Source organism: Pantherophis guttatus, chromosome 9 (genome assembly GCF_059756535.1).
Source record: "Pantherophis guttatus breed Tessera chromosome 9, ASM5975653v1, whole genome shotgun sequence".
In the NCBI taxonomy this organism is placed as follows: Eukaryota; Metazoa; Chordata; class Lepidosauria; order Squamata; family Colubridae; genus Pantherophis; species Pantherophis guttatus.
The window spans coordinates 16267697-16293703 of record NC_142071.1 but is presented as its reverse complement, the minus strand read 5'-3'; the positions used below and the strand labels follow the sequence as shown (position 1 = coordinate 16293703).

The 26007-nt window shown below is 41.9% G+C and overlaps 2 protein-coding genes across 3 annotated transcripts; both read right to left on the bottom strand.

The window, feature by feature from the left end:
- Positions 1-31: 31 nt before the first annotated feature.
- POLD2 (DNA polymerase delta 2, accessory subunit) lies at positions 32-14763 on the bottom strand. Its single transcript, XM_034436956.3, has 11 exons — positions 14390-14763; positions 12785-13036; positions 12363-12484; positions 9681-9804; positions 9450-9564; positions 8202-8400; positions 7107-7187; positions 3657-3814; positions 3134-3261; positions 2047-2148; positions 32-317 (listed from the first exon to the last, which is right to left on the bottom strand). The coding sequence occupies exons 2-11, from the start codon at positions 13002-13004 to the stop codon at positions 157-159; spliced, it is 1410 nt and encodes a 469-aa protein (XP_034292847.1). The 5' UTR covers positions 13005-13036; positions 14390-14763; the 3' UTR covers positions 32-156.
- A 4140-nt stretch (positions 14764-18903) lies between these two features.
- MYL7 (myosin light chain 7) lies at positions 18904-25278 on the bottom strand. Of its 2 annotated transcripts, none has more exons than XM_034436951.3 (7): positions 25129-25278; positions 23918-24028; positions 23127-23202; positions 20932-21036; positions 19779-19857; positions 19580-19633; positions 18904-19094 (listed from the first exon to the last, which is right to left on the bottom strand). In XM_034436951.3, exons 1-7 carry the CDS (start codon positions 25129-25131, stop codon positions 19091-19093), a joined length of 432 nt encoding a protein of 143 aa, XP_034292842.1. In that variant the 5' UTR covers positions 25132-25278; the 3' UTR covers positions 18904-19090. The 2 variants fall into 2 exon arrangements, with proteins under 2 accessions (XP_034292842.1, XP_034292840.1); XM_034436949.3 differs by having other exon boundaries at positions 19585-19633.
- Positions 25279-26007: the final 729 nt, after the last annotated feature.

Sequence of the window (26007 nt, the reverse complement as noted above, 5' to 3'; positions counted from 1 at the left end):
CTTGTTTTTGGTCATGAAGATCAAACACACATGAAGGAACCGGAATATTTTATTGTATTCCTATCTATCTGAATCAAAGGTCAAACTCTACAGTAAAAAGCAGGAACAAGGATGACTCCCAAGTTCCAGAAAGAAGGAGAACTAAGCCCATATCTCTTAGTTACTAGTCTCCATCACTATCTCTTCTTCTTCATCATCACCAAAGGCTGAGAAAGTAATCGGCTGACAAGCAAGATCGCACAAATTGATCAAGCAAGCGGTCTGTGTTGAGCTGAAATCAGGTAGTGTCACCAGCAAGACTTTCTGGCCATCTTCCCCTGCAAAGGAGGAAGGAAGACAAGTGAAGACAACTATCAGAACTTTGGAAGGGACAGGCAAAGATGAGGAAAGGGTCCCCCTCTTCCCAAGTTAGGAAAAACATTCGTGATTGCTGTTGTTTTTAAAGAAAGTTTTCCTAATTTTTATCAGGGTTTGTATTAACATTTGCCTCTCTCTCACAACTGGCTTTTAAGAGCCACCAAGGTAGATGCCAGATTCACCCGTGTTTGCAAACTGTACTCACATTGCCCGTTCATGCCCTACCACCATGGCAGAGTGTGATTTGTAGAGAAGTTGCCAAGTTGAAGCCCTGCTCTCATCAGAAAGGTTTAAGGATTAAGGGATGGTAAAGATATAAAAGATTCTAGCAAACAACTTGCAAATCAGGGAACTGACATTTTTTTTCTACCTAGAGCAGGGGTGTCAAACTCAATTTCATTGAGGGCCACATCAGGGTTGTCTTTGACCTCAGGGGGCCGGGGTGGACATGGCCAGCTCAACATCACTGTTGGTGGCCTGAGAACTCTGGCAGACGCACTGTGGGCCAATCCTTCACTGTTTCCAGGGCGGTTCCATGGGCCAGATCTAAGCACCTCACGGGCCAGATCCAGACCTCGGGCCTTCACACCCCTGACCTACAGCAATTTTTCTTTGACTTTCAGTAGACAAAAGTACCACTTGGGACAGGTGGTGGTGGGCTGGATGGACAAAGCTCTTAGTATAACACAGATTCCAGGGCTTTAGGCTAATGTAGCTTGTTGTGGGATCTACTAAGAACAAAAATATCTAATAAAAATAAGCCAACTTGTAAAACCAGAACTGGTGCAGCTGAGAAAGGGTCTTGGTACTTACAAAAACATTGAACTATCCAATTTATTGGGGAGATTTAAGATTTACATTGAATAGCAGCAATTTATATAATCCTGCATCTGAATGTTGTCTGCAAATATTTCAAGCAACATTTCAAAAGTTTAGTTTAACTCACTCCCCAGACTTTTGGGCAAAATATTGTAGGCTCAAGTACATCCTGGTTACATAATGGTGAGCTTTTTCAACCGGTTGTTATGCTGGCAAAGCTGCAAAAGCTACATCAAAACCTCTGCACAGGAGCTGTGAGAAATTTCTATAGTATATTGAGAATATTCTATGTTTTAGCAATGTCTGCCATTCTCCACCCCCCTTTTTTTGCATGGTTCAGGCTCCTTTCTGCAGCAAACCCCATAAAAGACAGCAAACTCCATCATGGGGCAATTCACTTCACAGGTGGGTGGGTGGGACCAAAGAGCAGATCTATATCCTGTGTCAATCCTAATATTTATATGAACAGTTACTGATTTTAAAAGCAACTAAACAAGCAGTTTTCAAAATGTTTTTTTTTTCCAGAAAAACAACCAAAAAGTTCTTTGTTCTCTAATCTACATCTTTGCCAACTCTGATTTAGCATGTTGGACGATCCAGCAAATATGTTCATTAAATCAACCATGGTTAAATCATGTCTTCATACCAAGTGAGAATCTAGTTGTTTGCTGGGACAATGAAACTCAAGAAATGTATCCTGGGCTTCCCATCCTGCTTTTATTCTTTTCTATCTGGTGGTGGAACCTTGTGTTTCGCAGGACACTGGCTTCCAATTTATTGCTTACGCCCTTAGGAAAAAAGCCACCAAGTCTCAGCCAGGAAGAAGCCAAGCCTGTTTTACAGAGGACACAGCCGCCAATACTGGCTTACCTTTGATTTCCTTGGATTTGAAGGAGGGCGCATTGCCACAGAAATAGATATGAGGGCAATCACTGAAGATGAAGGGGTCTGTCTTGTAAAATGGATAGCAGCCTGAAAGACAAGGCAGATCAGGGACTTTAAATAAATGGCCCACCAGCAGGCAGCCTTAAGGCAAAATATGTGATCAGCTCCTTGCATGGAACCAACTCGACATGCTTCAGAAGATCGATAGTTCCAGGCAGGCTGTGACCGTGCCATAAAAACACAGATCATTTAGGCCGATTTGGGTTTGGGCCAAAACCCATGGGAGTTTGAAAGGATATGTAGGGTTCAGCTGGTGCACCTCACTCTGCTGCTGCTGCTTCTCTCCAGGGTGTTTCTACCCAGTGATTTTTCTGGCACCTTCCTGCATCCCTTCCTGTTGAATCCAAATGCAGCATATATGCACTCAGCCCACTGGGCCTCATCCCAATCTTCCCTGTTCCTTCCACACCCCCTCAAGGAATCTAACTTTCCTGCCAAAGCATACATCCAGCCTTCCTTTTCCCTGCTCTCCCCTACAGTTCTATTGGAATACACAGGCTTCAGTTCTGGGCAGGGATCTAACACCTGCTCCACAGGATAAAGCACCTGAAAAAGTGCAGTTGCTTTATCCTGTGCAGAGGATATTCTACCTACAGACAATGGTCTACTGTACATCTCTAGGAAATATTGTTGAAAACGTAGGTACTGAATTCTCCATTTGCAACCCCAGAGTTTTATGCTTCTGCATTGCATTCTCACTGGCTTTAGATATTATGGGCACTCTTTTATGATAGAGCAATCAGATATTTAATCATAATCATATATTTAAGATATATTATAGAAATTAACACAAAGAGGAGGAAGCAGACACTGATCTTCCACTACAGGCAATTATCTCCTCCTCCTTTACCCAAAAATACTTAAATTGCACATCTGAGAGGTCTTGCTAGCAACTAGACTAATTCCCCCATAATACACCCCAGGTCAAACAACCTGCGAGTTGGTTTAGCCCATCTGCAAAGCTTAAAATAAGATGAACAAACCCAGCAAATGTATCTCTTAGTTATATTACCCAGAGTGTCTGGAGCTGTGGGGCTGAGATGCCCAATCCTTAAGGTCCATTCCAGAATTTCCAGATAATCAGACATGCTGCTGTACTTGAAAATATCACTTACATTTTGGCCTGAAGTTCCCAGAAATCTACAGAGAAAAATGGCAAGTGTTTTATATTTGAATAAGAAGGAACTCTGATGTAGAATGTCAAGGAAAGGACTTTATGCATTATATTTTTATCCTACATATTTTCAGGGTAACTCAGTAACATACAGGCAGTCCTAACTTAATGTTCAACCATTCAATGATTGCTGAAAGTTACGATAGTGCTAAAAAAAATAGTTGACTTCTGGCAAGCAGTCAATGGGGAAGTTGGATTCATTTAACAACTGCAGTGATTCACTTCACAACTGTGGCACAAAATATTATAAAATTGGGCAAGACTCTCTTATGAACCGCCTTGCTTAGCAACGGAAATTCTGGTCCCAATTGTGCTTGTAAGTTGAGGACTACCTGTACAGAACAAAGATGCTGGTTTTTACCTGACTCCATCAATGTTTGCCTGGTATGGGTTGGTGACTAGCTGCAGGGTGGTGTACGCATTTGAGAGAGGAAACATGCAGCGATGCAGGGGCTGCTGAGGCAACGTGTAGTTGGTTGGATCAAACTCGCCTGGCATCACATCAACAGGGATGGACATCTGTAAGGGAAGAGTGGGGAAGCTTGTTCAGTTCCCAACCATTATTCCTTGTCTGGCCTTCAGAGGCTTTGGAAAATAGCTTGACCCCTTCCTCTCTGTGGCAGGCCATCAAAAAAATTAATAATAATAATAATAATAATAATAATAATAATAATAATAATAATAATAATAATAATAATAATAATAATAATAATAATAATATTTATATACTGCCCTTCTCCCGAAGGACTCTGCGTGGTGTACAGCCAAGATTAAAAACATAAATTTACAATATCATAGTTAAAATTAATTAAAATCATTAAATAGTTTTGGCCAAATTTTAAAACCCAATATTAAAACCCAATTTAAAATCATTCAGTTAGATAGCCCCGCCTGTCGGAACAGTAGGGTCTTGAGGGCACAGCGAAAGACCCGGAGGTCAGAGATGTTACGAATATCCGGGGGCAATTCATTCCAAAGGGCAGGAGCTCCGACAGAGAAGGCTCTCCTCCTGGATATCGCCAGCCAACATAACTTGGCCGACGGTACCCTGAGGAGTCCCTCTCTGTGGGAGTGGACTGGTCGGTTGGGAGGCTATTGGTGGCAGAAGGCGGTCCCATAAATATCCTGGTCCTATGCCATGGAGCGCTTTAAAGGTGGTGACCAATACCTTGAATTGCACCCGGAAGACCACTGGGAGCCAGTGCATCTCGCGCAGGAGGTGTTACATGGGCGTAATGAGGTGCGCCCATAACCACCCACGCGGCCACATTCTGGACCAGTTGGAGCCTCCAAATGCTCTTCAAGGGGAGCCCCATGTAGAGAGCATTACAATAGTCCAGATGGGAGGTGACGAGGGCGTGAGTGACCATGTGCAAGGTTTCCCGGTCCAGAAAGGGACGCAACCGGCGGATCAGGCGAACCTGATAAAAAGCCCCCCTGGCTACGGCCGTCATATGCTCTTCTAAAGACAGCCGTGAGTCCAGGAGGACACCCAGATTGCGAGCCCTTTCTGTGGGGGGCAAAGATTCACTCCCAATAGTCAGCGATGGCACCAGCTGACTATACCGGGACGCCGGAAGCCACAGCCACTCGGTCTTGGAAGGGTTGAGCTTGAGCCTATTTCTCCCCATCCAGACCCGCACAGCCTCCAGGCAGCGGGACATCACATCAAGGGCATCATTGGGGTGGTTTGGGGTGGAGATGTACAGCTGGGTGTCATCAGCGTACTGATGGACTCTCACCCCAAAACCACAGATGATCTCACTCAGCGGCTTCACATAAATGTTGAACAGAAGGGGCAAGAGGACTGATCTTTGCGGCACCCCCCAAGCGAGGCACCTCGAGGTTGACCTCTGCCCCCCTGCCAACACAAACTGTGAGCGGTCGGTGAGGTAGGAGAACCACCGTAACACGGTGCCTCCAATTCCTAACCCTCAACTGCTGCAGCATGATACCATGGTCAATGGTATCAAAAGCCGCTGAGAGATCTAATAGAACCAGGACAGAGGAGCAACCCCTGTCCCGAGCCCTCCAGAGATCATCAACCAACGCGACCAATGCCGTTTCTGTGCTGTACCCCCGCCTGAAGCCCAACTGGTACGGGTCCAGATAGACAGCTTCCTCCAGGTACCGGGGTAGCTGTCATGGCACCACACTCTTGACAACTTTAGCCACAAAGCAAAGTTTGGAGAGCGGACGGTAATTTGCTAATACAGCTGGGTCCAGGGATGGCTTCTTGAGGAGGGGCCTCACTACCGCCTCTTTCAAGGTGGCAGGAAAGGCACCCTCACTCAAAGAAGCATTTATAATCCCCTGGAGCCAGCCTCGTGTAACCTCCCGGGAGGCCAGTACCAACCAGGAGGGACACGGGTCCAATAAACATGTGGCAGCACTAAGCCTACCCAGAATCCTGTCCACGTCCTCGGGAGCCACAGGGTCAAATTCTTCCCAGATAATATTCTCAAGACTCACCCCCGTCTCCCTCCCCGGACTCACCCAGTCGGAGTCCAAGCCTTCCCAAATCTGAGCGACTTTATCATGCAGGAATTGCACAAAATCCTCAGCTCGACCCTGCAAGGGATCTTCCCACACTTCCACCCGAAGGAGGGAGTGGGTCACCCTAAACAGAGCAGCTGGGTGGTTCTCTGCAGATGCGATAAGAGCAGAAAAATAGTTAGATTTTGCCGCTTTTATTGCCACTAGGTAGGTCTTGATATAAGATCTCACCTGTGTCCAGTCAGATTCGGATTGACTAGTCTTCCAAACACTCTCTAGGCGTCTTTTCTGACGCTTCATCTCTCAATTGAGATCAGCATCGGGTCAGAGGCCGCAAAGGCACGACGCGGTCCAAAGCCCCTGTGGCCGCACTATCCCAAGCGGCCACCAGGTCTTCAGACGAGTTGTGTGCCAGAGTCTCAGGAAACGGCCCAAGCTCCATCTGGAACCTTTCGGGATCCATCAGGTACCTGGGACGGAACCATCTAGTCGGTTCTGTCTCCCTGCGGCGGGGGGAAGCGGCTTGAAAGTCTAAGCGAAGGAGCGAATGATCTGTCTATTGCTTGGGTTTAATGTCTAGGTCCCCTCTACCAAAATCATTCAGCCACTGACCAGAGATAAAAATCAAGTCCAGAGTGTGTCCCCCTGTGTGAGTGGGGCCTTGCACTAACTGGGTCAGGTCCATGGCCGTCATGGAAGCCATGAAGTCCCGAGCCACCTCTGACGTCTCACTGATGGATGGCAGGTTGAAGTCCCCCATAACAATAAGTCTGGGGGTATCAACCGCCACCCCGGCAATCCCATTGAGTAGTTCAGGCAGGGTTGCCGCCACGTGGCAGGGAGCCAGGTACGTAGTCAGCAAACCCATCTGCACCCCACGACCCCACTTCACAAAAAGGGACTCACATCCGGCTATCTGAGGAACAGTGGCCTCCCTCGGACAAAGACTTTCTCTAATAATTGCCGCTACTCCCTCGCCCCTCCCCTGGGCCCTCGGCTGATGAAATGCACGGAAGCCTGGAGGGCACATTTCAAGAGGGGAAACCCCCCCCTCCTGGCCCAACCAGGTCTCCGTAATCCCAGCCAGGTCTACACCCCCCTCCACAATAAGATCACAAATGAGGGGGGCTTTGTTAATTACCGACCTGGTAAATATTGGAAGACTGCTATCATGTCTCCTCTGGTCCTTCTTTTCACTAGACTAGCCATTCCCAGTTCCTGCAACCATTCATCGTATGTCCAGGGAACACTTCTCACCATGGACCGAGGGAAAAACAGAACAGCTTCTTCACCCTTTCTTGAAAACAAAACTTACACAGAGCTGCAGCAGAATTTCATCCAGCATTTTTACAGCTTCCACACTGGCTGCTTGAGTCTTCTTGGTGAGGTATTTTGCCTGCATGACAAGGTACAAAAAAAGAGCAAAGTATGAATTAAAAGGAAATGAAAGAAATGCTGAATGAATACAAGAGAAGCTAAAGGATAATAGTTAAGGACTCTTCCCCCCTCCTGCCTGCCTTCATAAGGCAGAAATATCCCCTTTGTTAAGTCTCTTTAATGACAAGGAATAGGGCTGTACTGATGTTCAAGATGTAGGTTTACATCAAAATTCAAAAGACGGACTGGAGCATGTACAAAGAAAGTGATAGCACAGTCTGGAGTGGGTAGGTATAGAGGCTCAAAACTTCCCAACTCAAAATAGGAGATAAACCAAAATGTTGAATAGGTAGAAAGCATAAAAATTCCACTGGAGATTTTATGACAAGTTGGAATCCTGGCTCAAAAAACTAAAGCCATCAATTTGCTTTAAGATTCCATAATAATTTTCTTGAGAAATTTTCACAGGGATTGGTTGACTGCTGTTTAAATGTATCCTGCAAGCATAAAAGAATCATAACTACAAAATTGGGAAACCATACCTCAGAAGGTACATCAATTTATGTCCATTAAGCCCCACATATATTTAGATCATCAACGAATTTGCTATGATCTTCCATCTGAAGTAACAAAACTAGACATTTTAGCTAGTTTGGTCTAGTGGTGAAGACACCAGGTTAGAAACCAGGAGATTGTGAGCTTTAATCCCTCCTTAGGCATGAAAGCCAGCTGGGTGGGCCAATCACCAGGAGATTGTGAGTTCTAGTCCTACCTTAGCCATGTAAGCTGAGTGATTTTTGGGGCAATCACTCTCAGCCCAACCTACCACAGAGGATGGTTGTTGTGGGGAAAGCAGGAGGGAGTATTAGCAATGTTCACCACCTTGTTCACACTACAATAATGGTATGATAAAAATAAACCTAACAAATCACTCTCCACTCCTTTGGAATGGAGAGTGAAAGAAAGACACAACATAAATGCAATGTATAAGCTAACAGTGTGGTTCACAGGACATTTCTGACACCTTCTTCACCTTGTTCATGCTGTCTCTGCTCTGGGTATTCTGGCTAAGCAAGTTGCCTGCCAGAATGACCCGAGAAATTAGGGCCGCGCTGGATTGCTCCCCCTCTGCGCCCAGCTGTCCTGTCACCATGTCCACCAGAAGCTGCATGCCCAGGAGACTGTCTCCACTCTTGCCACCAAGGCCCAGGCCTGACACCAGCAAGACAAACCTGCAAGGTGAAATACAAGCCATGGGAGTCAGAGAACAGAGTGGCTTTTGTACTCGGAAATGGCTTATGTCGGGGCTTCTAGAAATCTCTAAGGAAAGAAGGGAAGGAGCCCCATCACCAGGATCACTCGACCACAAAGATGGCATTTTCTCAGGTCCATGTAAATGAGCAGCCAGCAGCCAGGAGGGTGAAAAGATGCTATGCTGTCACCAGTGGATGGAGAACAATTTTAGGTCCATTTATCCCCTGAGGAAGGGGTTGGTGTTTTTTTAAGAAAAAGGACAATATGTGCATTAAGCTTAGTCAAGGTTTCATGCATCTATTTTACTTTCTTTGCCAAAAAGGATGCCTGGTGTTTTGTCAGTTTGCTGCTAAGTTTCAGTGATGCCATCGCAGATACTCCAAGGTCCATACCACCAAAAGAAGGTGAGTATCTTGGCCTACACAAGTATAAATAAATTGTTAAGTAATTATTGATTGATCCACCATTAAGGGGAGATCTCTGAGGAACTGTATCTCTGAAGATGGCCACTTGCGAGAACAAACTTGGGAGCCTGTTCCTCATTCCAGTTCTAGGCTGACAATCGGTGGAAAGACTACAGGTAGTCCTTGACTTACAACAGTTCACTTAGTGACCGTTCAAAGTTACAACGGCACTGAAAAAAGTGACCTATGACCATTTTTCAGTTACAACCTTTCTAACATCCCCATGATTGTGAGATCAAAATCCAGATGCTTGGCGACTGGTTCACACTTATGACCGTTGCAAGGTCATGTGATCCCCTTTTCCAACCTTTTGACTCTCAAAGTCAATGGGGAAGCCAGATTCACTTAACAACTAGGTTATAAACTGATCAATTTTAGTGATTCACTTAACAACTGTGGCAAGAAATGGGGGCAAAACTCACTTAACAAATGTCTCACTGAACAACAGAAAGATCGGGCTCAATTGTGGTCATAAGTTGAGGACTACCTGTATTCTGAGTGACAGAGAGCCCTGGACTGCTTCAGCAGAGGTTGTCATAGGACAAGGTTATAGGAGGCCTCACTTGTCTGTGCTGGGCCCCATCATAGGCAGCTGGGTTGGCATATCTGCAAAGCAGTGATCTTCCACAAGGAATCTGCCATCGTCCTTCTCTGAACCATAGACAGCAAGGATGGTCCCTGAAATGGCAGAAAGGGGAAGACATGAGCAATTGAATGGGAAGTTTGCCTCCACAAAAGCCAGACATTCAAAAAATGTCAAGTACAAGAAGCTCAAAACAGGGTCATTGGCCCACCTGTCACCAGCTTGTCAATCGGTATCTCTCCCTCAAGTTTGATCCGCTGCAGCTCATCCTCCAGGATCAGTTCATCTGACTCATGAATGTATTTGAGGCGGGGAGGATGGGGAGGCAGGTTGTGCTGTGAAGATGAACAAAATCTTGCCATCAGGAAGAAGCAAATGCATACCAGCTTTGATGCTAAGTCTCTGATACACTTGGCAGGAGCTAAAGCACAAATTTAAGCTGCTTAACTTTAAATCTCTTCTTGGCCTAAGGACCTCCTTTGTGCATTTTTTCATTCTGGGGTGTGACAGAGACTCACAAAAAGATTGCTACGGTGAACATGAATAATTTAGCATAGTGCAAACTGATGAAGTTTCTTCCAGTCTCTCTTACACCTCCCCCTAATGGTCTCCATCCCTCCATCTCACCCTTTCTCCCACTCTAGATAAGGGGTGTATTTCCAAATGAAGTAGTGGGGTGCAGTCAAAAGAATGCCTGCAATTCTAGAATACAGGTTTTTTTTTGTCAGTCTTCTGTTCAATTTTTCTTAATTGCAAGAATCCAAAACTATCAGATAAGGAAGGGAGACTGGCTGATACAAAGAAGGCACCAATGTATGGATTCAGTTGCTTATCAAGCTTTTCTGAGAACATTGAAATCAGCTTCCTGACAATGTTGAATGTCAGCAGCTGCTGCATTATAGAAGCTGAACATATGGCTCCTAGGGCCTCAGATGACCACTAGATAAGATCTGAAACTTTAACACAGGTGTCTAAGTCTAGGAATAAAATACTTGGATGGGATACAACAGGGGTGTCAAACTTGTGGCCAGGGGCCAGATGCATCACGTGCTGGCCACGCCCACCTGTTTTAGTGAAGGAGGAAAAGTTGTGATACATCACGTGACGCCGCAAGTTTGACAGCCCTTGGATACAACATCCTTATCTCTCATAGATTTACATTTAGGGAGTGCCAAGACCTGTTCTGGAAAGCTGCTTAAGCAGTGAATTATCCTATGTCCATCAATGATATTTTTTTTTAGTTTTTCAAATTGATAGTTGAGTTTTAGCAATGCTGTGGTTTGTAACATATATTTTTAATACCCTCTTATTCTACAGGTAGTCCTCGACTTACAACAGTTCATATATTGCCCATTCGAAGTTATAACAACACTGGAAAAAGTGACTTCTGAACTGTTTTTCATACTTATGACCATTGCAGCATCCCCATGGTCACATGATTTATATTTGGGTGCTATTTATGACAGTTGCAGTGTCCCAGGGTGATGTGATTGCTATTTGTGACCTTGTCACCTTTTGTGACAAGCAAAGTCAATGGGAAAACCAGATTCACTTAACAACCGTGTTACTAATTGAACAAGTGCAGTGATTTACTTAACAACTGTAGCAAGAAAGGTCATAAAATGGAGCAAAATCCATTTAACAAATGTCTCACTTAATAACAAAAATTTTGGACTTAATTGTGGTTGTAAATCGAGGATTACTGTACTACCTTCAGAAAGGCCAGATAATAGTATTTTTAGGAATTATCTCATTCTCTATTGCTCCCCATGGTAAGCAGAGCAGAGGCTTCTCCATCACTGTCACCAGTGGTTTTACAGCAAATAAAGTTCTGTTTTATGTTGGCGGCATTTTAAGAAAAAATTACAGTCCATAAATAAATAAATAACTTCAGACTGCAGAGTTAAAGGGAAGATTGAAACATGCTATATCTAGAAAGACATGTTCAATAAACAGGAAAGAGCCAAGTTTCCACTATGCATTTAATTCCAGAAGCTCTGGCAGAAGCCTTTTCCTCCACAGGGAGAACGTAGCATTTGCTGGCAAAAACAATTTACCCCCTGGTCCCACAATTCTTCTCCAAAATCCTATGCACTGACAAACAATTGGAAATGGCTGAATCATCCCACATTTTTATCACTGAGGACTCTTAACATTCTGAAATAATACTTTTGAAATCATCAGTAAGAGCCTTGTGGATTTATGATATGCTCAGTCATTGCCAACACAGCAATGAATCAACTACAAAAAAAACCAGATCCATAAAGCAAAATAATCTTATAATAGCACTTATTTCCCAATCTGTCCTGATTAATGCATTAATAGTAATTCCTAAGATGTTGCTATTTTATGTTTGTTGGCACTCAGGAACACAGCAAGCAGGTTTTATTAAACAAACAAATTAAAAAATATCCTATAATGATGTTATTCATTTGATCAATAGCTTTTACAGCCAATCTTTGGTGGTAAATTTCCAACACGTTTGCCATCAATAGCATGCTATTGGAATGTCTTACTGGGACAAGTTTAATATTACTCATCAACTGTCCTTCCAAAATAAGCTAAATGTTAATCCAATTGTGCAAGAGATCAGTTTTTAAAATAATGTCTGTTTTACAAACTTCCAGATAGAACATTTATCTTTTTGCTCATACATCCTGAGTAATTATTATGCAAGAGGAGTTTGTTCAAGGAATTCTTCTTTCCACTTTCCAATTTTTTTTGATAACCCTAGCATTATACAAAGTACCAGGACTGTGAGTCCAGCAAGGTCATTGCAAAACTTGAAAGGGTCTGAAACTCAGTTGCAGGTTCTTTAGATGCAGATCTCTCAGTCTGCCTTTGATATCTCCCATGCTTCCTGAATGAAACCTGTAAAGTTCTTTTCTCATACCTCTTCACTGATTTCCCGTAAGATGGAAGGCTGAAGCTGCATACACTTGAAGAGTGTTCCCACCACACAACACTTCTCTGAGACCTGCAAGTCGCATAGCTTTTTCACTGTAATGTTGCTCCCTTTAGGAAAAGTAGACAATGGATTAAATGTGAAAAAATGTTAAGAGCCTATGATGTGGAATTAATTAGAAGGATTACTTCTAGTCAACCTGCTGAAAGCCTAACATCTGTCTAGTTTCTGGGCTCACAATGTAAGTTTTTATTTATTATTTTTTGAGGAAAAAGTATGTTCAATAGATGTTCCAAACTAGCATATTATAAAAGAACATATCAAGATTAAAAAAAAAATACTGTGATACTACGTACATCCTCAAAGTCCTACAGTGTCTACAAAACAAGACTTCATTAGGATAAGCTCACCCCATTTACGCCGGGCTCTGTCCACCAATAATGGTCTCATCTGGATAAGGCGTGTAGCATAGATATGAGCATATTGCCGACTGAAAGTTCGCTCCCCAAGCCTGAAATTCTGGGAGCAGTTGGTATATGTTGAGATGGGCACACGGGCAAAGGTGGAAGCAACTGCAGATGGGGATGTCAAGAGGCCCTGTGCAGACTGGATACCCTGCTCTGAGAACATTGTGTAGCAGAATTAAGCAGCTATGTAAATTTCTGTTGGAGACAAAGAAATTAGATGAGTGCTCAGGGAAGTGCTCAGGAATCTGGTAGCACCTTTTCTGACATGTTTTTCTTAAGAAGCATAAACTTTCATGAGATGCAGCTTACTTCACCAGCTGCCACTTTTTGTATCTCAAAAAACAGCTGAAACTCACAAGAAATTAAACCTTTAAAAACACGATTAATTTCTATAATCACCCATCTCAATAAATGACAGTTAGGTGGAAAAGGTGTTGAAGAGTCATTGCTGAGTTGGTTGTTTTCTTGCACATGTTCCATTACCTGAACTAGGTAACATCAGTGCTAAAAGTCTGTAGAGATTCTCAGTCATCCAGGTCATGGTTGTCCGAAAGGTGCTTTTTCAGGAGGCAACTGGACTTTTGTTCTTCTTTACTCATCCAAGAAGTTGAAGAAGAGAAATGTCTTCAAAGAAAAACAAGAAAGTCCAGTTGGCTCTTGAAAAAGCACCTCTTGGGGCATCTTCAGTGCTAGTAGAATGGGTTTGTTCTCCGTTTATATTCTAGTGGCTTGCCCTGTCAGTGTTGGGGTTCCTTTGGGCTGTTTACTGTTGAGTCCTCGCACTTACGACGAGGTCCTCGCACTTACGACACGCGGCTCTGATTGGCTAAGGCGCACCATCCAGCCGGCGGGAGAATACTAAATCCTTATTGGTTGTTGGTTTGACAGCTATGGTATAAATAGCTGTCAAACGCCTATTCTGTGCTCTGTTTCTCTCTCTCTCTGTTCTGTTAGCAATAAACGTTCCTGTTTGACTTTATCTGGTCTCGCCTCAGTTACTGACCCCGGGTTGCCCTACAGAGCATTTACTGTTAGCTTATTAGGCAATTCCTTGATTGGGTTGCTGTTTACTTCTTGACTGTTGGTCTGATGTTAATTTTGGCAGCCATTTATCACGTTGACTCCTGTCCTAAGCTGGGGCTGACTCAAGAGCCCCTTTAAATATCAGGATTTTAGGTTGGTAATGTAAAAGCTACTGCTTGTGGGACATCGTTTCATATTGCATTATGCAATAATTGGAAATACCAGTTATCTTCTGTTGCCTGCGTGCCAGTACTTTGCAAGGAGGGAACAAGAGTCCATTGGAATTAGGTGATTAATACATGAGGAAAAAATAAAATAACAGCAACAAGAATAGGCAGAAACCGTGCCAACCTACCACGCCAAGGCTTCCCTTGTTAGACTTCTACCTACCGGGCTCAGCTCTTCCCTCCAAGGCTCCCGATCGCCGGCGGAGCCCACCTTCCCCGCCCTCACCCCAGTGCTTCACTTGCCGAATTCCCACCTGCCATACAAATTCCCGCCCTCCCCCCTCCTTCAAGCACTGACCCGGAGGAAAAGAAAGTCTCCCCGATCAAAGCCAGCAGTCAGCCGCTCCTTCGCGCCGATCGAGCCCGCATCGCTCACAGAAACCCGGCAGGACCGCGAGCGAAGAGGAAAAGCGCGCCGAATCCCACGGCGGATATCAGGCTGTGAATGAGAAACGCCGACGGGAAGTGACGTAGAGGCGCCGCGCAGTCTTTCCTCCTTCCATAGACTCACGAATTTAGAGCGATAACGCCCTGGAAGTGATGTTTCCGGGTCGCTTTTTTTTTTTGGTGCCTCTCCTTCGACACAGCCCCGCAGAGGGCGTTTTAGAACAGCTGGCTCTGCGGCACGAGGGAGGGGGCGTGTCCGCCCCCCCCGCTCTCAACGACGCATGCGCTTAATCCATTTCACGTTGTGTTGCGTGTTGGATTCGCACGTGGGTTCTTCGCCTTATATACAGAAGAAAAACCGTATCCTTAAAATCCTTTAGAACCACAACACGGACTGAATTCAGAAGCACTGAATACTCTTTCCATAAAAAGTAAAGGGGAAAACTTCAGTGAAAGCCTGGAAGATAAATATTAAGTTATTCTAAGGGTCACTCCAGCCTGGAAATAAAGATAATGGCTAGAACAGCAATTTTAAAGTCCAAGTGTGCATTTCATTTAACCGAGAAATTAGTATTTTAAATTAGAACATTGCAAGACAGGATAAGAAACTGTTTTAGAAGAAATCTAACAGTTGTAGGTTGTTCAAAACGCATAAAAACAGCTGCATTTAGGTGCCCGGATACCTTTGGGTGCGTTGTACAATAATTCAACTAGGAAATGAGGAAGGAAAGAAGGTCCTGTACAACATAGCTTTAAAAAAAATGTCAGTCTTAGATTGGTATTTCTATTTGGTGCTAAGGCATATTTTCATTCCTCTGAAAGATACAACTGAAATAAGAACCAGTTGCCCTCATTTCTGATGTAAAATAGATGTTCTCAAGAAAACAAAGTATTTATAGCATGGCCATATCCTGCTTTCAGTGTTTTCAACTACAGTGTCAGAGAAGTTATCTTCATGGCACTGGTCTCCATGGTCATTTGGGCTTGGAGTTCAGGATCAATGAACATCTGGCTTCTATTGAAGCATTTGACCACATCTTGCCTAACCAGCACTTTCCAAAGTATCTACTACTAGCCTTACCTTGGGCTTATTGTACTGCATATTTTGTATATCTGCCCTTGAGTGCAGCTTGAAATGGGTTTTATTTCATTATGTGATAAATACCATGCTTTGATGTTTAGAAATGATAGACCAAACTCACTTCATCACAACAGAGATCAGAGAACATTAATAACTTTTCTGACATTCTCCTGAAATAGCAAATCATCCCAAATGTGTATTAACCTTTAAAGGGAGGGGAGATTGCTATAATGTACAAAAACAAAAACAAAATACAGAATATATATATGGTTTGACTGCAAGTGTTTGGAGAATTGAAGAAAAATTCCTATAGATTGTGATTTTAATCTATACACTTACGTTAGCCATTAGCTGGTTCCAATCTGTTGATATATGGGCTTCATTTTAGAAGCCAAAAATTGAGGAACCAATTTCTTTAATAAATCAGCTATAACCAAAAAGCCAGGAAAGATGGCAAAAGCCATGTCTGAAATCACTGGGATTCAAAGTCTTCACCTCAATTTTCAACACCTCTTCCAGCTCAAAGAATCATAGACTGGAATGGGCCAGTTACATCCTCAACTTCAATCATCTGTTCAGTGTATAAATCAAAATTAAAGCATCCCTGGCAGATGGTTGGACACATCTAATGAGGAAATTACCCCATCTTTAAGTAATTGGTTCCATATTTCAAATTGTGCTTACCATTAAGAGATTCAACTGGAATCCTCAATTCATTATCTGAACACTATTACAGATAGTCTTTGACTTACAACAATTTAGCAACTGTTTGAAGTTACAATGGCACTGAAAAGATTTACAACTAGTCCTCACACTTATGACTGTTGCAACATCGCCACAGTTATGTAAATAAAATTTGGGCGTGTATTTACCATTTAAAATTTGTCATGTATTTACCAGGGTTTCCCTGTCCTGCTTGGGGTCATTTGATCACCATTTGTAACCTTCCCAGCTGGTTCCAACAAGCAAGTTGGAGAGCTGTTCAGCAGGAAGAGCAACAAACGGAGGGAGCTGGGCCTTAGCCTTGAGAAAAGTCAATGGGAGAAATCAGATCCACTTAACCGCATGATTCATTTAACAGCTGCACTGATTCACTTTACAACCATGGCAAAAAAAGATTGTAAAATCAGGCACTCACTTAAAGACCACTTTGCTTAGTAACAGAATTATGATCATAAGTCAAAGTCTACCTGTATAGTCTTTGTTTTCTTTTTTCCTTGTTTTGCACTTTTAGTAAATGGAGAACTGTCTTCTGTCTTGGTGATACGCATATATGACCTGAAAAATTTATCCCCATCTTTTCTCAAGGCTAAGGCCCGGCTCCCTCCATTGTTTTTTGTACTCCCTCATTGTGTTCTTATCCAATTGACTATCAGCACTCCATGTTTCATGTAGATGTCAACACTCTTAGTGTACTATTGGAGTGATTTTTATTTTGTTCTTTCCCATTTCAAAGGGAAATATATGATCTCTGTCAGAGATAAAAATCTGCTGATTCTATTTTTTTTCATGCCAGTCTGTTGTAAAAATCCTGCCTCTTCGAAGTATTTAATTTAATTTATTTATTCATTTCATCAAGCATATATTTTATGACAGATAGAAGTGTAAACATAATTATAAATACATGAAAAGGATATGAATAAAACATTAGGATAGGGATGGTAGGCATGCTGGTGTGCTTATGCACGCCAATATCAATATCAATATCAAGTAGATATGCTATCTACTTGAAAAGACAACTAGACCAAATACCTTAACAATATTTGAGAGGTCTTAAATTAATTAAGAATCTGGTAAAAGAAGATGAAAATTTAATTTTAATCTTTTCTCCTTAAGTTGAGCATCTTAATGTCAGGGCTGTCTTCCATTCAGTTAAGCAAAGGACTTGCATTCCCTTTAAAATACAGGTTGTAACCTGTGTGATTACAAGTGATTTTGTGTGAATCAGAGTTGGAAAGAGTTAAATTCTCTCATCCCCTCCACTCAGTTCTGAGCTTCCTTGTCAGTGCTATTTATATTTATATGACAAATAGCATGCGTTTTAATTTTGTTTACACTATTATCTTCACCTCTAATTTAGCCTTCCAGAGAGACTGAATCAAAATACTGGTTTCCCAGAAACAGTATTTGAAAAACTCACTTGCAATCAATTTGGAGAACTGAAAGACAAGGGTAAGTTTAGAGTGCAGCATGAGGCACATAATAACACCACAATAACACCAACCGCATCATTGTCGTGGGCAAGAGCAAAGAACTACACCGTAGTGCAAGTACGAAGGGAGCAGAGTTTACATTGCAATTTTAAGATGTCTTTTTGCCATTTGCTTCCCTTTTATTCCCTCCTACAAATACACACCGCTCAATGGATGAGGCCTGATTCAATGATAGCTCAGGGGGATTGAACTAGAAAGTTACTTATAGATGATTGAGCTAATAAGAAATCTAAAGAATTATGATCATCATAATTATGCCTTGTGTCCTTCTCTCTTCACCAGGCAGGGTGGCGCAGTGATTAGAATGCAGTATTGCAGGCTAATTCTGCTGATTGCCAGCAGTTCGATTCTCACTGACTCAAGGTTGACTCAGCCTTCCATCCTTCTGAGGATTGTAAAATGAGAACCCAGATTGTTGGGGACAATATGCTGACTCTGTAAATCGCTTCGAGAGAGTGTTGTAAAGCACTATGAAGCAGTATATAAGTCTAAGTGCTATTGCTATTACTCTCCCAATGTTCATTGTAAATGAGTTTATTCTCCTTCCACACCAAATCTAGTCAAGCTTTTTTTTTTTGCAGGTTGGTGGTGGCAGTGTAAGGGTTGAAAAAGTCTCATTTTAGCCCAAGTCCACTGGGCTAAAAATAAACCAAGAGCTATCTGGCAGCGGTTAGTTTCAAGTCCTCCTAAAAGAAGGCAGTATTATCCTGGGATGTGCTCAGATAAACCATACCAGATGGTAGGACTGGCTATATCATTATGCAGAGAGGAGGAGGAGCCTTAGGTGGCATTTGCTGAGCAGGATGGATAGCACTCAGCTTAATCACCATTTCTTCTGAGCATCCCAGAATGGAGCTGGAACTAGTCTATTGCCTCATTGCAAAACTCAAGAAGTCCATATTAAGGTGAGCAACCCATATTTTTCTTGGCCCTAGGTTGTCATATGTCCAAGTCTGCCACTTACAAGACCAAGACTTATTTAGCAAGTCAGTGAGCTGCAACCATGTCTTTGCCCCAATTTGGTGCCCGCTAGATGAGATGTATTACGATATCCATCATGCAAACCCAAGAGATACTTCTATCCTCTCTACTCTTCATCTTTTTCTCCCATCTGTCATAAACAAGGTCTCATTGTTTTTCATGAAATTGTTTATTGTAATCTTTAACAAAGTAGGAACGGTGAATGGGAGTTGCCTCCAGTCCTCGCCCTACGCAAGTCTTCAGTCTTCCTTCTCATCTCCATGTGTGATGATATAACACAAAGATTTATAGTCAATGTTTCCAGCTACATCCATGGGAGCAAGAGAAAACATTTGCTCTACCTAGATAGGAAGAAACAGAGAGTCTAGAATAAGTATGGGAAATCACAGTCGATCAACTTTTGAAGGTCTTGCAGTAAGATCCCTGAGGATTCCTCTCTCCATCAAAGCCTTGGCTAATGGTAAACAATCCATTGGTCACATCAGGGTCTTCAGTCTTTCTAACAGCTCCTGAGAACACCGAGAGTTTTTCAAAAAGCAAAAGCAAACTTCCAAAATTTGGTGAGGTGTTTTGAAAAAAGAAAAAAGATGTGTTAAATAGATCTAAATGCAATGATTAAATGACAAAACCTCAGGATCTGAAAAGTGAAATTAAAAATCCCATGTGTCATGTCCAAACATGTAGCCAAGGATATCCATTTTGAACCAAATTCTATCAGTATCAAGCATAGATCAATTGATATATAGAGAGAAAGGCATCTCCCAGCTTTGGTGAACTTGTGAGAAAAATTTTCTTGCTAAAGAAGGGATTTTGACAGTAGGATTACCTCACCTCCTCGAGAGAAAACTTGTCAGCTTGAGTTACCAGAAGTTGTTTAAACCTGGAAAACAATTTTTAAAAAGTGTTGTTTAAATGTGTCATTGTTGTTGAAAACATTGCCTACAGAACTCTGGTTTTGGTTTTTTTAATAGAAGGCCTGAAGGGATAATAAAACACATACACAAACACACAGTTCTTGAACTTACTCCTCTTTGTTCACTAAGCCAGTTCCATTTGGGTCAAAGAGTTTGAAGGCAGCAAGGATGGATTCCTCTGGATCAGTACCTACAGATGATACGGTTACTTAAGAACAGATAAAACTGCCTTTTGGAGTTCTTTTCATTGGATATGGATGGCTCTCAATATTGCTTAAATCAGGCATGTGCACAATGTTTTCCAAGTTAGAGGATACACTTGGCCAGAAGCATCCGTCTAAATAAATAGTATCATAAAGCTAAATTGGAGTTCATATTATTTAAATTGAATTAAAATAGACAATATGTTTACTGTCATGGATTTAATATTTCTCGTCTTCTATCACATTAAAACAACAACTGTGAGGTTTCCAGAAAATGCATCCAAGGCTTTAGGATGCTGCTTGTCACCCCACAATCCCAGGAATTATTGACTGGTTATTAACCTGGTTATTGAATTAATTGATTTCCTGGGTTGGTACTATACATTGAATTTAAAGTCACTGAAACAGGCTGGTTTTATGCAACATGTTCGCCTACTAGTAAAATAAAGATGCACTTACCCAAGTTTCTTTACTTATTTTGCAGATGTACATCCCATTAAATCTAACCAAATTTAGGTGGCATGAATGCATCTATTAAAGCTTTATTAAATCTGATTAAATATATGATGCAAATCAGGGGTGGGTTTCTATTGGTTCGCCTTTGGTTCAAGTGAACCGCTAGCAGTGGGAGGATCCGCCAACCCGCCCAGATGTCATAAAAAATGCTCTGCGCATGTGCAGAAGTGTCGCACGCTCATAAGCGAGCACGCATGCACTACCAATAGCGAACCGGTAGCGCCGGGATTTGAATCCCATCTCTGATGCAAATGCAGCCCCTGACTGCCGGCAGCTCTTTAGGATTTCAAATAACAAAAGTTTTTTTCCCCCCTGGAGATATCTGGAGTTTTCTTCATGCATAATAGTGGAACTCTGCCACTTAACTGTAGCTTAAGAGTGAATCTTGTATGGGGAACATGTTCCCTCTTGTCTTGGGAGAGAAATGACAGAAGATGTCAACATTCTAAGAAGAAATGGAAATTTGGGAGTGTTGGAACAAAAAGAAAATATTGAGCCTCATCATGATTAATGAGCAAATTCCAAGATGTGATAATGTAATTTACCATTCAGTTTCTCCCCAAAGAGTGTTAAGAAGACAGTGAAGTTAATTGGTCCTTTCCCTTCCTTCAGCATCTCTTCCAGCTCTTCATCCTTCACATTCAGTTTGCCTGTAGAGAGAAAGCTGATCGCAGTCAACATTCCTAACTGGGTATATTGTCTATTGTCTGCTTTGTCCAATTGTGAGTCCAAAATGCCTTCCAGAATATAGCAGATGTGGAATGTTTGAACAGAACAAGGCTCAATTCCTGAATGCTTTGTTTTCACTTTTGTACAAAATAACAAAGTTGGAAGAGACCTTGGCGATCTTCTAGATCATGAGGAAATAATCCAGATTCCCAACATCTGGGGAGAATATCAGATTTGGGGGATTTTGGTAACATCTCTACTTACCAACAGACTTCCAATAGCTGCCCTTTCAGAGATGGCATCATTTGAAGGTATATTTTCCCTTAACATGGCCTTCAGGACAAGACAATACCAGGACAAAGCAGTGAACCAGTTCATATACAACATGATAATTTTACAATCACTAGCACTGATTATGTTACCTAGTTTGGTAATAAAATGTTTTCAAGCGAACAACCAGGCTCAGAGAGCTCCAAGGCCCCCATAGTTCAACCCCGAGCTACAAATATTCTCTTTCTATCAGTAACCATTTTCTCTGCATATTAAACATTATAATTTTAGAAGCAATACTTAGACATCTTGGTATTTTGCATCCTAGAATTGAGGGGACACATCCAGCCCTAGGACCTTCAGATTTTCTTCCTCTCCTCTAAAGAAAGAATGCCTTGAAACAAAAGACTGCCCCTTTGATGGGTCTTCCAATGTCAAATTAAGGCACAGTATACCAGCCGTTGCATGCATGATAAAAAGGGAAAGTTCATTCCATCTTATGAAACTGATGAACTGTTTATTAACAGTAACACCATCCAGAATTGAAGAGGAGTACTTAGAGCTCCAAAAATAACCCAACTACAGCTAGTGCTACAGATAAGCAAATTCCATCTCCCCCTCCCTTCTTCACTATACTACCACTTGAAAGACCACTGCAAATTTTGCATTTCAGTCCAGAGAAATGTAACTACTTCTTCAAAAGAAGGAATTAAGAGCAGAGGGGAGCAGAACTTAATCCTAAAGGACATGCACTCTCTCTGTTTTTGCAAAGAAAACATCCCTATTGTCTCTAGCATGGAAAGAACAAGAGCAGGGGTGATAGCTGAAAAGGAAAACATGAGAAATGTTTCTCTTTACCTCAGACCTGAAAAGCTGTTCCTGGTCAGAGTAAGCAGTACTGAACAAATTAAATAAATAGTCCAACTCAGGGGTGTCCAACATTAGCAACTTTAGGACTTGTGGACTTTAACTTCCAAAATTCTCCACCCAGCATGGCTGGCTGGGGAATTGTGGGAGTTGAAGCAGAGGTGGGTTTCAGCAGGTTCTGACAGTTCTGAAGAACCGGTAGCAGAAATTCTGAGTAGTTCGGAGAACCGGTAAATACCATCTCTGACTGGCCCCGCCCCCATCTATTCTCTGCCTCCCGAGTTTCAGTTGATCAAGAGGAAATGGGGATTTTGCAGTATCCTTCCCCTGGAGTGGGGTGGGAATGGAGATTTTACATTATCCTTCCCCTGCCACACCCACCAAGCCATGCCATGCCCACCAAGCCATGCCCACAGAACCGGTAGTAAAAAAATTTGAATCCCACTACTGAGTCCACAAGTCTTAAAGTTGCTAATATTGAACACCTTTGGTCTAGATCAGTGTTTCTCAACCTTGGAAGCTTGAAGATGGGTGGACTTCAACTCCCAGAATCCCCCAGCCAGCAGCGCTGGCTGAGGGTTTCTGGGAGTTGAAGTCCACCCATCTTCAAGCTTCCAAGGTTGAGAAACACTGGTCTAGATGGTTTAATTTATTTTCCACTATTCCAGGGCCTGATTAGTGTAACCCTTTACATCTTACTACCCTTACCATGAATTTACTATACAATGTCCATGAATAAACATATTAGCTGATTGAATCCGGCTTTCAAGTTTGGAAGAGATCAGAATTTTGTGACATTCTGCTGGAAAACTGGCAGTCAAGTCCCAGGAAAGTGCCAGGCTGTTTTTATTTCTATCTGCTAAGATCTTTAGTAAAGAAAAGATTCCTGAACTTGCTCAGATTGTTGTTTCATAACCAGAGTAAAGTCACTCACCGAGTTGACTGTATGTCTCCTTCAAATCAGATTTGCTGATAATTCCATCTCGATTCTGGTCAATGCAACTAAATGCCTTGGAGAATAAGCAAACTTGCTCAGATTCCTTAAGCACAATTACTCATACAAATATGTTCTGTCTTGTATTCTCAGGAACCACATTTCTTCAGGCTGTTATCTCTCCTGTGAGTATGCTCTTTTAAGAGCTTAGAAATCCTTGATGCTTGACAGAAGCCACAAGTGTTTTTATTCCTTCCCTCACTTGCATGCAGTATCTTCCTAATGTTTTTTCTGAAAATTTGCAAATGATAAACACCAGTATGAAAAATAAAGCTGGTGCCCCAAAACTGGATTTGGAAGGTATTTATTCTTTTTTTTAAAAATTAAAACATCCCTGCAAGATGTTTCACACTCTTTCCTTTTATTGTTCGTATTAATGAGGGAACTGGCTATCAAATAGGGCAAAACATCTTCCCATTCAAGATACATATTGCCTCCACTCTTATTGGTTCTGTGAGGTCACTATATGGCTAAAATCTGATTATTCACATGGCACTTGACATCATTATCCTTAGCTAGATCAAGCAGTCTGCAAGAAAAAAAATTCCCCTTTTGAAGGAACAACAGGTACAGTATAATCATCATTGCAACAAATCAGCTGCTGAAATGGCATTAAAAGAGAACAGCATAACATGACAGAAGAAATATTTTAAAAAGAAGCATGTATCAGATCCAAGCTGGATAGTTTTGATTGAAAATTTCTTAGCTACAGGATCCTAGGATTTGCTCACCTCTTTAAACTCCTGGATCTGTGACTGCTCAAACATTGAAAAGACGTTGGAAGAACCTCTCTGTGCCCGCTTAGCAGCAGTTTTGCTTCGTGTCCCGGCTTTTCTGCTAGCCTAGAAAAAGAAAAAAGGATCAATAGAGAATCCACAGTCCTAAGGCCCAGCTAATACAAACCAAGGTGTTCTTGTTATCCCAGAAAATAGTGTTTCTTATACCTTTTTGCTCCCAGAACAATTCCCTGTTTTTAAAACTTATGGAGGACCCTTCAAAATGCTTTTGCTTCCATGGGTTATATTTATCAACACTAACCATATTAAAAATTAAAATTAATGACTCCATGGAATATATTTATTGACTCAGTTTAAGACAAGCAATAGACTCATTAGAGATTAACATATAATATTATTCCCAAAGAAACCTATATTTTTCAGCAAATAAAAATACTTTTAAAATGCCCTCATTTTAAAAGTTTGCAGATACCTTCCATATCTGGCAAATATTGTGAGGAGCTCTGAAAGGGTCTTGGGGATCTCTTAAGGGTCCTAGGACCACACTTTAAGAAACACTGCTGTAGAACAACCAAACAGACTAGCTCCTACATTCTTGTAAAGCATGAAAGAAACAAGATACATAACATTTCTGACATTCTCAATTCTTATACCCTCTGTAGATTCACTGAACTCACTGGATGGATGGATGGAGGGATGGATGGATGGATGGAGAGAAGGGGCAGGAACCCTACCCATTACAAAAAAGCCCTTTCTTTGCTTCCATGCTACCCTTCTTTGTAACGGTGTCTCAATGCAAAGCAAAGAATCCGAAAGATCCAAGTACCAAAACGAAACAGCTTTCAAAAAATCAGGATTATCCCTGGAAGCAGTTAAAGCTGATGCAGTATGCCTTAAAGCATGCCACAATTTTATTTTTGTTCAGCAATTTCTTATTGACTTTCTACAAAAACTGTGTTCAACCCTCACTGAGATATGAGATTTTTCCAGCATGATTAAAGCATGCATTTTTGCTTAATTTTGTTTTTGCAGGCATAAATGCTCAACTGCGGCTTGCTTGTTCACACTAAGGACTGAAAAAAATATATGTAGGCTCCTCATCTTAAAGTTAATGTGGGAGAGGGAGGGGGGAAGAGAGAGAGAGAGAGAGAAAGATGTCTGCAAGAAATTCAACAGAGCAACAATGGATATGAGGTCTTACTCACCATTTTGGGTTTCCTCCTGAAGAACAAAGGTTGACCAGTTGGTGTTAATTCATCTTATATCTCAGAGCTTATCTCTTAGTGAGCTAAATTAGGAACTCAGTTGCAGAAGACAGCCAAACTTGGTTGTCTTCTAGCTCTGACACTATAACGATTGATAAGGCCCAGAGAATAGCGTTTAGCAGGCTTCACTGATGGAAAAAAGTTGGATGTTCAAGTTGAGCATTCCCTTCGGAATAGAATTTTCCTGGCTGACCCCAAATGGGTGCTGTATATATTAACAGTTGATTGTAGGACACACCCACTTTACCACCATTTTTATCCATGAAATTATTTAAAGCAAACCTACTAGAATTTCCTACTTAAAGCAAACCTACTAGACTTGCTAGAGTCACTCATTATGTACCAGTGAGAATCCCACTAGGCTGATTAACAAAGAGCAGAAAAACAATATTGTAAACTGCCATCCCACCCCCATTCCTGGGCAGTAAAGTTCATTTGCAAAAAAGAGCCGAGGTGGCACAGTGGTTAGACTGCAGTACTGCAGCTACTTCAGCTGACTGCTAGTTCAGCAGATCAGTGGATCAAATCTCACGGCTCAAGGTTGACTCAGCCTTCCATCCTTCCGAGGTGGGTAAAATGAGGACCCAGTTTGTGGGGCCAATATGCTATTTAGTATACTGTCTTTGGTGTAAGCCGCCCAGAGTCCTCAGAGAGTAGGCAGCAGAGAAATATGACTAATAAATAAATAAATGGGGGAAGAGTTTACCAGCCATTCACCCCTCCAATCTTTAAAATTAGTAACTTGAAATTTTTAAGTTAGAACCAAAATTTAAAACATCAGACTTCCAGAAAATTGATAGACACATATGTAAAGAAAGT